This window comes from Leguminivora glycinivorella, chromosome 1 (assembly GCF_023078275.1).
Source record: "Leguminivora glycinivorella isolate SPB_JAAS2020 chromosome 1, LegGlyc_1.1, whole genome shotgun sequence".
In the NCBI taxonomy this organism is placed as follows: domain Eukaryota; kingdom Metazoa; phylum Arthropoda; class Insecta; order Lepidoptera; family Tortricidae; genus Leguminivora; species Leguminivora glycinivorella.
Genome location: NC_062971.1, coordinates 7,103,609 through 7,116,915, shown reverse-complemented (window position 1 = coordinate 7,116,915; position 13,307 = coordinate 7,103,609). Strand labels below are relative to the sequence as shown.

Here is a 13,307-nt window from a genome sequence, read left to right as displayed (position 1 = left end):
CACTCTCCATCCTTTTAACTATCTCCACTTGAAAAATCACGTCAATTCGTCGCTCCGCTTTGGCGTGAAAGACGGACAAACAAACAGACACACACACTTTCCCATTTATAATATTAGCATGGATTATGCTTTTTTGTTTTTAAATGTGATGAAAAATAATTATTGTCTATGACATGGGCAGTTTCGTTAATACTTGAGTTTTACCGTCACGTTTCCTTCCCTTACATGAAGGACCAAAGAGGCACTTTTGTTTTCTGCTTTAGTTTTACAGTTGTTATGATGTAACTGCAATGATTTGAAATGCAGTGTATGCTATCACAGATAGAAAAAATATTCTACCTTGGACGTCAATACTTAACTTAGCGTTCTGAATACTTAGCGTTCCATTTTAGGTCGCTGTAAGTATATACATACGATTTAATACTGGGTGCGTAGCCGAATGGCACAAACGCTCACGAAACGAAACGCTAGTAGATATCTATCTCTGTCGCTCTTGCGTATTGGCGCGACAGAGCCAGACTAACTTTCGCGGCGTTTCGTTTTCGTTTGTCGTCGGAGAAATGCCATTCGGCTACGGGGCTTGAACTGACAAAGCCAATACAAAAAAGCGTACCCTTGAAATGTATGGGCCTTTACGGCTTAAAACTAGATGGCGCCGAACGCTCCGCTCCGATCGTCCACTAAGGCCCACTTGCACCAACTACTTAACTCAGGGTTAGTGGGCTGTCAACTGTCAAATTCCATATACAATGGTGGGTTAACCCTCCATTTTCTTTAGTGCAAGTGGCCCTAAGTGGTACAGAGTATAGCGAGCGTTTGCATGCATTGTCTTGAGATATTGTTTACATTGTGATAATGATAAGAAAGCGCATGAAGTTATCAAAATTATTGCCCACATACATTTTGTTTATACTTATTTATGCATTATTATTTGATGAAATATTGAGCACATAAACCACGAACGTCTTTCAATAATTTCTTATCTTTTCAATCATTTTGTATAAATTGTGTCACCCATGAGAAACTTTTTTGCCAAAAACTACAGCATGCCGACTTGAAAACCACTACCAAATTATTATTTTATGACAAAATCCATTGATATTTGATTATGCAACGGATACATATGAATAAAAACACGATAAATTATTATTTAAATCAATAATGATCAAATAATACTTAAATATATCACTTCCTGTTTACCCTAATTTTATGCGTTTCCGTAGTCATTAATATTTTTGCCATTCCGTTCCAGAAAATGAAGCCACAAAAACGCCCATGCAAGTATTGGAAGAGGCCTTGGAACATGGCAAATTTGGCTACTTCAACTACAAACTCATGTTGGCAACTTTCATGGCTGTATTCTCTTACACGAGTGTGACTACGACATCATCTTACATCCTTTCCAGTGCAGAATGTGATCTCAATATGAGTATAATGGAAAAGGGCATGTTGAACGCCATGCCATTTTTTGGTAAGTGATTTTATTTATAAACTAATTGAACGTAAAAATTTATTACACATTAAATTAAACAAAAACACACAGTATACACATATCAGCCTTAATATTCTAAAATTTCCCTTACAAACTAAACTATCAAATAAAATCTCCCAAATCTGATCCCTGCGGAAGAGTACCCATAATGCTTGCCACATTTCCCCGCTGGATGGCAATGCCAATCCTCTGGCCCAGGAATGAACCAGCCCTAGGATCCCTGGTGGTGTCAAGGAGCCTTTTCTTCAAATCCTTGAACAAAGTTCGCGCATCCTGACACCAAGGCCCTAAGGTCTCCACTGCAAACGCCGCAAATACGTGGCTACTCAAAAGACCAGCATATTTGCGGCGCTTCAGTGCTTCAGCCGTTGCCGCTGCCCCGCCCGGCCTTAAAGAAGTAGAGGCCAAATGGGACGGCGCCAAGGTATCCACGAAATAAACTGAAATAAACTGTTTTTATAAACTGAAATAAATGTCATATACAAAGAAAAAAATACCAAGGCCTCCAAGTGTCCAAGCCTTCGGTAATTGTGTCATATATGTTGGTGCAGAGGCCTGGTTCCAAGGTTTCTAACACTCATGTCGGCCAAAGGTAATTCTAGCCAGCGATAAATAAAAGAGACAGAATTTAAGTACTTACTTTTATTATCCTTGCGTCAACAACACAACTCACCGTTAAGTACTAGTTTTTCAGATTATCAGTATTCAATATTATTATGGTCAGTGTCATATGGTTAAAAAAACAAAACTGTCTGTTCGCCATTCCTGTTCTGCGCCCACGCTCAACCTTCCGCCAGCCAAGCGTCCTCCTTGTCAGCCAATGAGAGCATCGCCGGTGATCCGGTGGTGCTGTCATTGGTTGATGTTATCGACTACAGACCCGTTTCAATAATTACATTTACTATTAATTAAATTAAATTGTTATAAAAGTACAAACGTATGTAAAATAATGTGTCAATAATTATATGAAGCTAACATATACTTGAAAATTTCGACCCTTGCCGCCGTGACCAGTTGGCCCAGTGGTTCAGGCATCCGTGGCTATAACGGAGTACGCTGGTTCGAATCCAGCATTGGACACTCTAAAAAAAAACACAAATTAAAATATTTCCTATGAAATAATTTAATTTGGTCTTAGAGTGATTTTGGGCAGTTCTCAGGAGGCGCGTTTTTACGTGTCCGGGGCAAAAAACGTCAGAACGGACTGTTCTAAAAATCTGAATTAATTCAGGTATAATCTTTAGCCTCTGTTCTGTTTGGTACACTATAAAATTATTTATTTATTATTTGTATAATATAAGTAATAAAATATTAAATGCGAAAAATGACCTTCGGTGGACGTGTCCCGCACCCAGAATTTGCAAAACAAAAAATCATAACTCAAGATGGAGTTGTTGATCGCAGTTGTTATAGATATTCACGCATAAAGTATTAGTTTACCTATCATATTTTCTATATAAAAATAATATGTTAGCTAAACTCATCGAGTAAAGACAAATTTACGATGTGTCTCGGGCTAGTGACTGATTTCGGTGTCATTTGCTAAACAAGACAGTACTCTTACAAATTAGTAGATCAGGGACATAGTGGCACAAATATAGTAAGTTTTAACTATGTTTTAACCATCCAGTGTAGAGGAGATGCAGTACCGTTTTATAAAGGGGACTTTTTAAAGGTTTCTCAGTCATTCGGTGGGTTTGGTCCCATGTTTTTTAAGATTCGGTGGTTCAATTTACTCCCACAGTTTTAGTGCATTTGTCGTTATGTAAGGTACTAATAAATCCTTGAACGTATGTTATTACGTCATTATGACATCTCCTCTGTATCATGCATGCTATTGCAGTTATCTCCAAAAAAGCGATAAAATTTGATATCAGTGGAGCTGATTTCCGTGGTTTCGGTGGATTTTTTTACCACCGATATCAAAAAAAGTGACCACCGACTTCGATTGCCACGTTGTAAACTAGTTTATTGTGCATTATTTTCTAACATTTAATACTTAAATAGTAGGATATACTTTGTAAAAACATAAAACTATGTTTGTAAGCAAATTAAGCCATACTATGGGTACAAAATTCATTACTCGATAATGACTAGTCTATTAACATGTCAAAATTAGTAAAATTGCGCGATTATGAGCCTTTTTACATCACCTGTCATCGAATTAAAATGAAAAATATCAATCAATTGAATAATAAGTTATACATAAAGATGAAAATGTGGAATAATGTGTAAAAAATTGAATTCGGTGGTGCCAATTGATTACAGTGCCCATACATAATTTCGGTGATTTTAAAATGTCAGATTTCTTACAAACTATAAGGTTCTAATGGAGGCCTCCACCACCAATATTTTTTATATTTAGGCTAGATTTTAGTAAATAGACTGACTTATCAAAAAAGTAGAAAATAAAAATCAGCACCGAAATCAGGCACCGAACGTCATCTCTGAGAATCGCCCTTTTATTTATTATGTGTTCCGTTCCTGCTTATTTAGTTGAAGATACTAATTCTCCAGTCTGTCAATATATCTTTAAGTAGTTAAGTTCACCACTGAAATGGAGTCGTAGCGACACAACATACGCCTGTATTCCCAAACGGGGTAGACATGACACTTCAAAAGTGGCCAGATGTGATATTTACATTTATTTCATACAATCTAAGATTCTAATGGGTCGGCAACGCGGATGTGACACTCCTTGAATTGCAGACGTCCATAGGTTACGGTGACCGCTTTCCATCAGGCAGACCGTATGTTTGCCACTGACGTAGTGTAAAAAAAAACTTTTTTTACAGGACAAGTGGCGGCAGCCCCGTTCACCGGATTCATAACGGATGCGTTCGGGAGAAAATTATTCCTTGTTTGGGGGCACGCCGGGATTTTGGCATGCGCGCTTCTCGAAGGCACGAGCCAAAATTACTGGATGCTGTTGCTTGGGAAACTTCTAGATGGCATATTGTGAGTACTGAACACTATCATAGTCACTCACAGCTTATTACCTACTTAGATCCGATTTGTTGTTCCAATTTCGTAGCGTTGTGCCCTATCACTCCTATCAGCCTATCACACAACGCGAGATGACATCCTCATCTTATGAGTAGTTATAATATGTAGGTATATCTTACATGAGATCAAATTTTTATCTTGAGTTAAGCTAGCAGTTCATATCATAAAGCAATGTATTAAGTACCTAGGTACTAATAATATCTGTAAAGTAATTAAATTATAAATTGAAATAGATACCACACACTAAACAAAAAACGATCAAGCACACTGGTGGCGAAGCCAGAAAAAAAATAGATTTGTTACATACTTCGGTAATTAAATTAGTTAAAATGTGAGTGTGTTTAGTAAAACGTCCCACTTTGTCGGTTGCCATTAAGGTGAGATTTAATAGTACATCTTTATATGAATAAACTAACAAAGCGGCTTTATAGCAATCGATAAAGTGGGACGTTTTCCCGTGCACACTCACAAATAAAGATATGATTGATTCTAATTATACCTACATAATATAATATGTCTAAATCGTAATTATTTTTCTTTATTGGTAAGAAATCAGATTAGCTCTAGTTTTGGTTGATTTATATATTTTATCTAAATATCGAATTACTTTTATTAGTCATTACTCTCATAACCCTCTTACCGGTCAAACAGTAATGACCTTATCTCTAGTTTTGACGTTAACTGGCACTTATTCATATTAAATGTTAATTTAAAAGACAGATAACTAGTCTTAAGAAATTATACGGAATACACACACGTTGCAAATATATAATTATTCCATGGTTATTCAATTGCAGTACAAACGTTGTTTTATATTATAATAAATGTTATTCCGTCGCGAGAATCGTTTCTCTGAAAAGATAAATTAAAGTAATGATATATTTTATTCTAATATAAGTTAATAATAACTACAACTCTCTTCTGTTACCCGTAAGGCGGGTGGGTGGGACAGTACTCTCTACCTCTGGCTTGCCTTGGCTGGCCGTCCAGAGTGGGGTCGTTAGGGCTACATGCCCCAGGGGTGGAAGTGAAAATTTGCATAAGACGCGAGTTGGTACAGTGGCTTAACGGCCACTGGGCAGAAAGCGGTGTACACCTCTCGACACCCTTGAGTTCTCACACCAGTGTTGCCCTTGAGCCATCTTGAATGTCGCTTTTTGTGGGGGCCCATCTTGTGGGGACGAGTCACCGTCTGCCGGAAATAAAATTGTATACCATTTTATTAGGCAGGCGTCCGGTTTTTTATCCATAGCCCAGTATTTAGTCCATCACTTTCATCAAAATAGCCCAGTTCATTTTAGATTCCATTAACTCTCAAATAGTCCTTACACCCTGGCGGGTGCTGCCTCTGCGTGTGTCCCATGATACGGGTAAGGGCAGCATCCGCTCGGTGTACCCCTTACATTTCATTAAAGTGTCAAAAGGGCCTCTACGTGTTGGCTTCGGCCCCGCGCACGCCTCCCAAAGGTCCGGAACACCATTGTTCCGTGATGGGAAAGACTACAACTCTTACCTGAAAAGATAAACAACATTTGAGAGTTTATTTTCCAATTATTTGTTGAATAAAGCCTTTGACATTCTATCGCATATAAAGTATATGTAATTTACACAAAAACAATATTTTTATAGAAATTTAATGCTTAATTATCGTCACAAAATTGACAGTGAGTTATTTTTTGTGACCCCAAATTCTGAAAATGTCCCTATACGTAAACAAAAGTGACAAAGTCATAGACACTCACAGGGTTTGTAGTAAACAAAGAGGCTTAACATGTATACTGTGTTTGTTTGTTTCTTCTGCTTTATCTTGATCATTTTTGATAGAATTGCTTAACCTTCAAGTCCTGAGTTCCTTTTAAAATACCGTCAACCGGGGTGACTTTATGAATTTTGGGGTTACTTTGATGGTATTTGAGCGGCTTTAAAATTAACATTATTCATTATTTACTGAAACTGTTTCATTTAACTAGTTAGATCAATTTATTCATGTAAATGTACCATAGAAAATCGCGAATTTACTTACAGTATGACTTTAAAACTAGATTTTCAAAGTCGCCCCTGCGTTTTAAAGCCACCCCGGTTGACCGTAATACAATATTTAAACTTTTAATTTGAATTATAATATAATTAATCAAGCCCCCAAAAACTCTTCAAAAATGAGTCTGCGTCTTTAGAAAGTAATGTTACTGTCAATGTACCTACAGTCTGACCAAAAATCTATAAAATTAAAAAGTGGCAACATTGTGTCATCCCTTTCTAATCAATATGTGTGAGAAAATGGGATGACATTACGACGTTGCCACTTTTCAGACTAATTTGATTGTCACAAATACGAGTAATCTTATGGATATGTTTCTAATGGGGTGGCAACGCGCATGTGACACTGTTTGAGTTGCAGGCGTCCATAGGTTACGGTGACCGCTTTACATCAGGCGGGCCGTATACTTGTTTGCCACCGACGTAGTATAAAAAAAAATATGTCGGCACTAATTTTGACTCCATAAGATTTAATATAAAAACCGGCCAAGAGCGTGTCGGGCCACGCTCAGTGTAGGGTTCCGTAGTTTTCCGTATTATTCTCAAAAACTACTAAACCTATCAAGTTCAAAACAATTTTCCTAGAAAGTCTTTATAAAGTTCTACTTTTGTGATTTTTTTCATATTTTTAAAACATATCCGGTTCAAAAGTTAGAGGGGGGGCGCACTTTTTTTTCCTTTAGGAGTGATTATTTCCGAAAATATTAATATTATCAAAAAACGATCTGAGTAAACGCTTATTCATTTTTAAATACCTATACTAACAATATATCACACGTTGGGGTTGGAATGAAAAAAAATATCAGCCCCACTTTACATGTAGGGGGACCCTAATAAAACATTTTTTCCATTTTTTATTTTTGCACTTTGTTGGCGTGATTGATATACATATTGGTACCAAATTTCAGCTTTCTAGTGCTAACGGTTACTAAGATTATCCGCGGACGGACGGACGGACGGACGGACAGACAGACATGGCGAAACTATAAGGGTTCCTAGTTGACTACGGAACCCTAAAAACCTACAACCTTATTGTCTTTATGTTTGTAATTTTTCAGTTTAAGCTTCACATACAGCGCGACAGCTGTCATGGTGACAGAATGCACCCACAAAGGCGTACGAGACAGAGTGCTATTGGTGTACTCTTCTTTTATGTCGTTATCGCTTATCCTTTGCGCATTAGTGGCCTGGGGAATGCTGATGACTCCATGGCACTTCGTCATCATTAAAGGATACCTTGGTAAGATGTGTTCAGTGAGAGTTTTCTGAAAGTGGCCTTAGGAAAATTATCATCACAAGAAATATACTCATACTTAGTTAAGTATGCCTTCTATAGAATTATATTTAAGTATTTGTTCGTCATTATCATTATTAATTTTCTATACACAATTAGATAAAAAAATGGCCAACGGTATTAAAAAATTTGATAAGGTACAGCGGGGCAAACCTCGACTGGGGGACAATTGTAACTAGTCCATTTTTTCCATGATCACAATATGATGTTGATGAGTTCTACATGTATCCACAGAACACCTACCATACATAACCGGTGAACACTCTATTTAATAATGCAAATATTGTAAAATATTAAAAAAAAGGACCAGTTACATTTGCCCCGCTGTACCTTACGTACATCTCGGTTGAAGGCCTCATTCAACTTCGGATATGTCTCACTGGGTTCGAACGCCAATCTATCTCGACTTAGATATGAGCCTTTCATCCTTTGGTTAGACGCGTTAGGCAAATACCAGTTGAGTGCTCGATAGTTTACTAGTAGAAGCCACTTTCGATTTTAAGTTATTATCAATAAATTGCAGAAGGGTGGTCTACACTACACACTGGTACTTTTACCTTACATAGACGAACAATGTGTCGTATCAAAGAGTTAAAGAGCTGGCACAGGATAAAAAAGCTGGAAAATACTCCATCGACAAGAGATTAACTCTTGAAATGATTATGAGGAGACGAACAAATTTACCTAATCATTTTGATCTTTTCCAGAATTCCACCCATGGAACATATATCTTTACTCAACTGGCATCACTAGTTTAATAGCGATGTTATTGTATATACATTTACCAGAAAGCCCGAAATTTCTACTAACATTAGGCAAAGAATCGAAAGCTTTGGAAGTCATTAAAAGAATTTATCATGAAAACAGTAGACAGTCAAAAGACACTTTTCCAGTAAGTATTTTTAAGTTGCCAAGCATTATTTGCCAAGAGTGACACTGAAGCTTTAGTGGTTTCGTGTGTTCTGCCTACCCCTTTATGGGATACAGGCGTGATTGTATGTATGTATGTATGTATTTTTAAGTTGTTTTCTAAAAATACCTTTTTCTAATAATATAATTATTAATTATCTACCTACTTAATGATATTTTTTTTGTTTCATGGATAGTTCAGATAAGATTATTTATTATGACATGAAAACGAAAAAAACATTTTTTTTCCAATGTAACAAAACACGATATACAGGGTGGTTCCTGATGATGAACCTAACTGCGTGTCGAATTTATTGGAAAACAAAAAAAAAACACGGTGTATTTTGGCCCACGATTCGGACGTCATATTACGTTCGTGGTTATGCTAGGTGTCTATTTGTCCGTATCGTATCGGTGGACACACTTGTGTGACTTTCTATATGTACAAAGAATACTGAATGCGATGCGTACGACGCAAGTCTGTCTGTGGACACTTAGGTAATTAAGTACCTTACCTAATTACTTATGCAGACAAGAGGGAAGATATTTGATTTCAATTACTCAATTATCCACCAATTTTTATTCCTATTTTTACAGATTAAATCGTTCAACGCTTCTGGAGTGCATTTTACACCAGAAAAAATTAGCATCAAGAAAAAAATGTCTAACGCGTTATTTCAATCAAAGGAGTTGTTCAAGAAACCATTGGTTTTTATACTTTTGTTATTCGGAAGCTCGTACTTTGTAAATTTACTTGCGTAAGTTTAAGAAAATATTATATAAATAATTTAAAAAAAATGCACGAAATAAAACTGTGGAAACGGATTACATCGCGTAAATGAATTTACAATTTATCCCGACGTTTCAAACACTTTACAGCATTAGTGGTGGTTGGGTGTTACCCGTTGACCACGAATGCTGTAAAGTGTTCGAAACGTCGGGATGAATTGTAAATTCATTATACGCGGTATAATCCGTTTCCATAGTTTTATTTCATAAATAACTATCGCGGTAACCGAAGACAATATTAAAATTGCACGAATTAAGAAACAGGATATAAACCTAAACTTTTTATATACAGGTACTCCGCGCTAAGGCTTTGGTTCCCTCAAATTTCGACAATTATAGAAAATTACCAATACAGACATGGCGGGGACACTGATCGTTTCTGCGTCATGATCGACGGCTACACGAGCGAGCTGGCCAAGAACGTATCGCTGGCTGCGGCGACCAACAGCGTTACAGATATCTGTGTACCTGTAAGTGTTTTTCCGAAATACATACATACACATACATACAATCACGCCTGTATCCCATGAAGGGGTAGGCAGAGCACATGAAACCACTCAAGTTTCAGTGCCACTCTTGGCAAATAAGGGGTTGAAAGAAAATGAAACTGTGACATTGCAGTGACAGGTTGCCAGCCTCTCGCCTACGCTACAATTTAACCCATATCCCCACAGTCGCCTTCTACAACACCCACGGGAAGAAAGGGGGTGGTGACATTCTTAACCCGTCACCACACGGGACACACGGGGATTTTTCCTAAATAATACTTGATATTATTCTCTTTATTCCTTTTAAATCTATGGTTACACTTTTTACAATATGTATTGTATATGAAAGTAAAATATAAAATGACACAATAATTTAAAAATATATAAACACGTTATAAAAACCTAACCTTGGGTGCCGACAGCAGCGGGGCAGCGCCCATCAAGCTGCCGGTGGTTAGTTAGGGCTGCAAAGAGAGGAACCGTCGTTCTATCAGCGCGGTATTCAAGATCACCGCCTTTTGCATCTGACCCTTGATTCAGCCATCTAGCAAAAGTCTCTCAAAATGTTGGTCGAGACTCTTCGCTATGAGACCTTTCGCTGAAACTATATATATTCATAAAATCATTGTAATAATCGGCACAATGATCGTCGAATCAACATCTCATATGGAGGTTATCTCGTGAGCCGTCTAGGAACTTACTGGACTTGAAAAGAAAGAAAAAGCATTTATTGGCACAAAATACATACTTATAACTATTTTAAACTAAAACTAATTAAGTACACATCATTATGAGTTGCGCTAAATGGTCCTTACTCAGCTAGGTGTCACGGTATGAGCCACATGGCACACTTCGCGACGCTAGTTTTCTGTAAGGCCTAGGAGATGGACTAGGTGTAGATAAATAATTTGTTTCGTTCCACAGCATCCCGCTGGTCCTGATACATATATCAACGGGATGATCCTCGGAGTGCAATCTCTGGCCTTTATCCTCATCAGCACAGCACTGGTGGATCACATAGGCCAGAAACCTCTGATGTTCGTTGTGTTCGTAGCCTGTGCCACGTGCTCAGCTGCTCTATACTGGACAAGCTCCCCGTTATCCATTGGATTATTGATAGCAGGAACGTGTGCGTTAATGCAGTGTGCGCTGAGTATACAAAACACGGTGTTGATGAGAGTGGTGCCTACGAGTGTAAGGTATGTTGTTTGGGTGAATCAACATTTTCTTGCCTGTTATTGGTTACGTTCTCCTGAGTTACGCTGGTTTTATGCAAAATTATGCTACCTACTTAAACTATGCAAACATATATTTTTCTGGTGTTAACAAGCCCTTTCCTTAATTTGCCACAAACATGGCCTACATGCATGATTGCATAATTTCAGTAGCATAATTTTGCATAGAGCCAGTGTAACTCAGGGGACCGTAACCATGGCAATAAAATGCAACAGAAAGTTGATTCACCCGTTTACACCGAATTATAGACTGAATGATAGCAGACATTGAAAATAATATTCCCTTTCTATTAAAATTATTCATTTGTTTTTAGAGGATAATACAATTTATTTTTTGACCGACTTTAAAAAAATAAATTGATATAACTAACAATTTACTGTTTTTTTTTTTTGCAATTATTCTTCACCTGTGCTATAAGCAGAGATCGGACGGATTTGCGACATTCTTAGTGACTTACGTCATTTTAACGACTTTTAGTATGAGATGACGCACAAAAATCCGATCTCTGGCTATAAGACATTCCTTCTATTCGTGCCAGTATACCTCCTATACTGGCACGAATAGAAGGAATGTCTTATAGCACAGGTGAAGAATAATTGCAAAAAAAAAACAGTAAATTGTTAGTTATATAATTTTTTTTAAAACTTTGTACACCCTTGTCTCAGTGCGCGAGTCCGACTCGCTACTAGGTTTTTCAAACAGTGATCATCAATAATATTTATGATTGAATGTTTATTTCTAATTTCCAGAGCATTAGCGTTGACGTTAAACATAATGTTGGGAAGAGTTGGATCTCTAGTGGGGAGCGTTCTTTTCCCCGTGATGTTGCAAAGGGGCTGCATGTTTCCATTCATGACATTATCTATTATAACATTATGTAAGTATCTTTAGTTAGAAACCAGTTTCATCGCCTTGACAATAGGCTACTTGACCCTTTTTAAAGTCTGTCTTATATGATTGAGTACTGTCCAATTAAACGAAATAAAATATTACCATATTTTATTATGACCTAAAACAGCAAAAAATATTTTTTAAAGTATACTTTTATGTAATCAGGCGAAAACAAGATAGTCATTGCATTATCTGTGCATCAGGTCATTCTACTCGAAAACAGCCTTTTCTGACTTTAAAGTATGAGGCATATGGTTCATACGTCAGTGATTGTTTTGTCTGAAGTAAGTTCCTATTCGATGACGTCACTACAATAGCTGATAACGTTTTCGGTGGCAAAAAAATTACATGTACGCATTGTTAATTGAAAATACGTAGTCTTTAATACCCAAAATATGTAAATATTGTTTTTTTTTGTCAAATACTACAGAAGACAATTATTTATTGTGCCAAATTCGAGTCTATGCCCATAGAGTTCAAATATATTATCGATATTTCTATCTATTATCTAAAAAAGTTAATTAATTATCTGGCATTTCAATGACTATAGTCTATCATTAGGGTTCCGTATGGTGCGACTCTGTCCGTCTGTCTGTCCGTCTGTCACATTGTTAAATATCTCGAGAACTACTTATGCTATCGATATGAAATTTGGAATAGTTATAAACATTGTGAACCTCTACAAGTTAAAAGTCTTTTTTTTTTAATTAATTAATATAAATGATAGAAAATGGCCAAAATGAAAGGGGGGCAAACTGAAAATTTCAAGTAACTAGGTCAAGTGGGGTATCGTTAGAAAGAACTCAAATTGAACATATCAAAACTATTTTTTATAATTTTTTGGTTGTGGAAAAAAAATGTTTTTTGAAGGAAAATGTAAAAAAAAACCGTTCCCCCCCCACCTTATCTCCGAAGTTTACCAACATAAATTTATGAAATTTTCACCAAACATGGCTATTATAATGAATATTATAGGAAAAATAAAATCGTACACGTATCTTGAAAACTTTTTTTTATTTATTTATAAAAAACCTTTCAGATTTACATTTTCAATTTCAACACCCTTGCGGGTTTTTTTATTGTGTTAATATAATCATTTTTTTTTTCAAAGTTTCCATCCCACTTTTTTTGTAACATGATTATTTTTTACGCGATTCATACCCAG

General features: G+C 36.6%; 1 protein-coding gene across 4 annotated transcripts in view; it reads left to right on the top strand.

Moving 5' to 3' along the window:
• The window catches only part of LOC125232223 (synaptic vesicle glycoprotein 2B-like), a 32,395-nt gene that overhangs the window by 18,076 nt on the left and 1,012 nt on the right, over positions 1-13,307 (top strand). For all 4 annotated transcript variants that reach the window (XM_048137880.1, XM_048137872.1, XM_048137889.1 and 1 more), the window contains exons 2-9: positions 1,253-1,471; positions 4,288-4,450; positions 7,594-7,775; positions 8,537-8,721; positions 9,336-9,496; positions 9,820-9,997; positions 10,940-11,214; positions 12,001-12,128. In XM_048137880.1, the coding sequence (XP_047993837.1) occupies positions 1,276-1,471; positions 4,288-4,450; positions 7,594-7,775; positions 8,537-8,721; positions 9,336-9,496; positions 9,820-9,997; positions 10,940-11,214; positions 12,001-12,128 (1,468 nt within the window). In that variant the 5' untranslated portion in view covers positions 1,253-1,275. The remainder of the gene's footprint in view (positions 1-1,252; positions 1,472-4,287; positions 4,451-7,593; positions 7,776-8,536; positions 8,722-9,335; positions 9,497-9,819; positions 9,998-10,939; positions 11,215-12,000; positions 12,129-13,307) is intronic.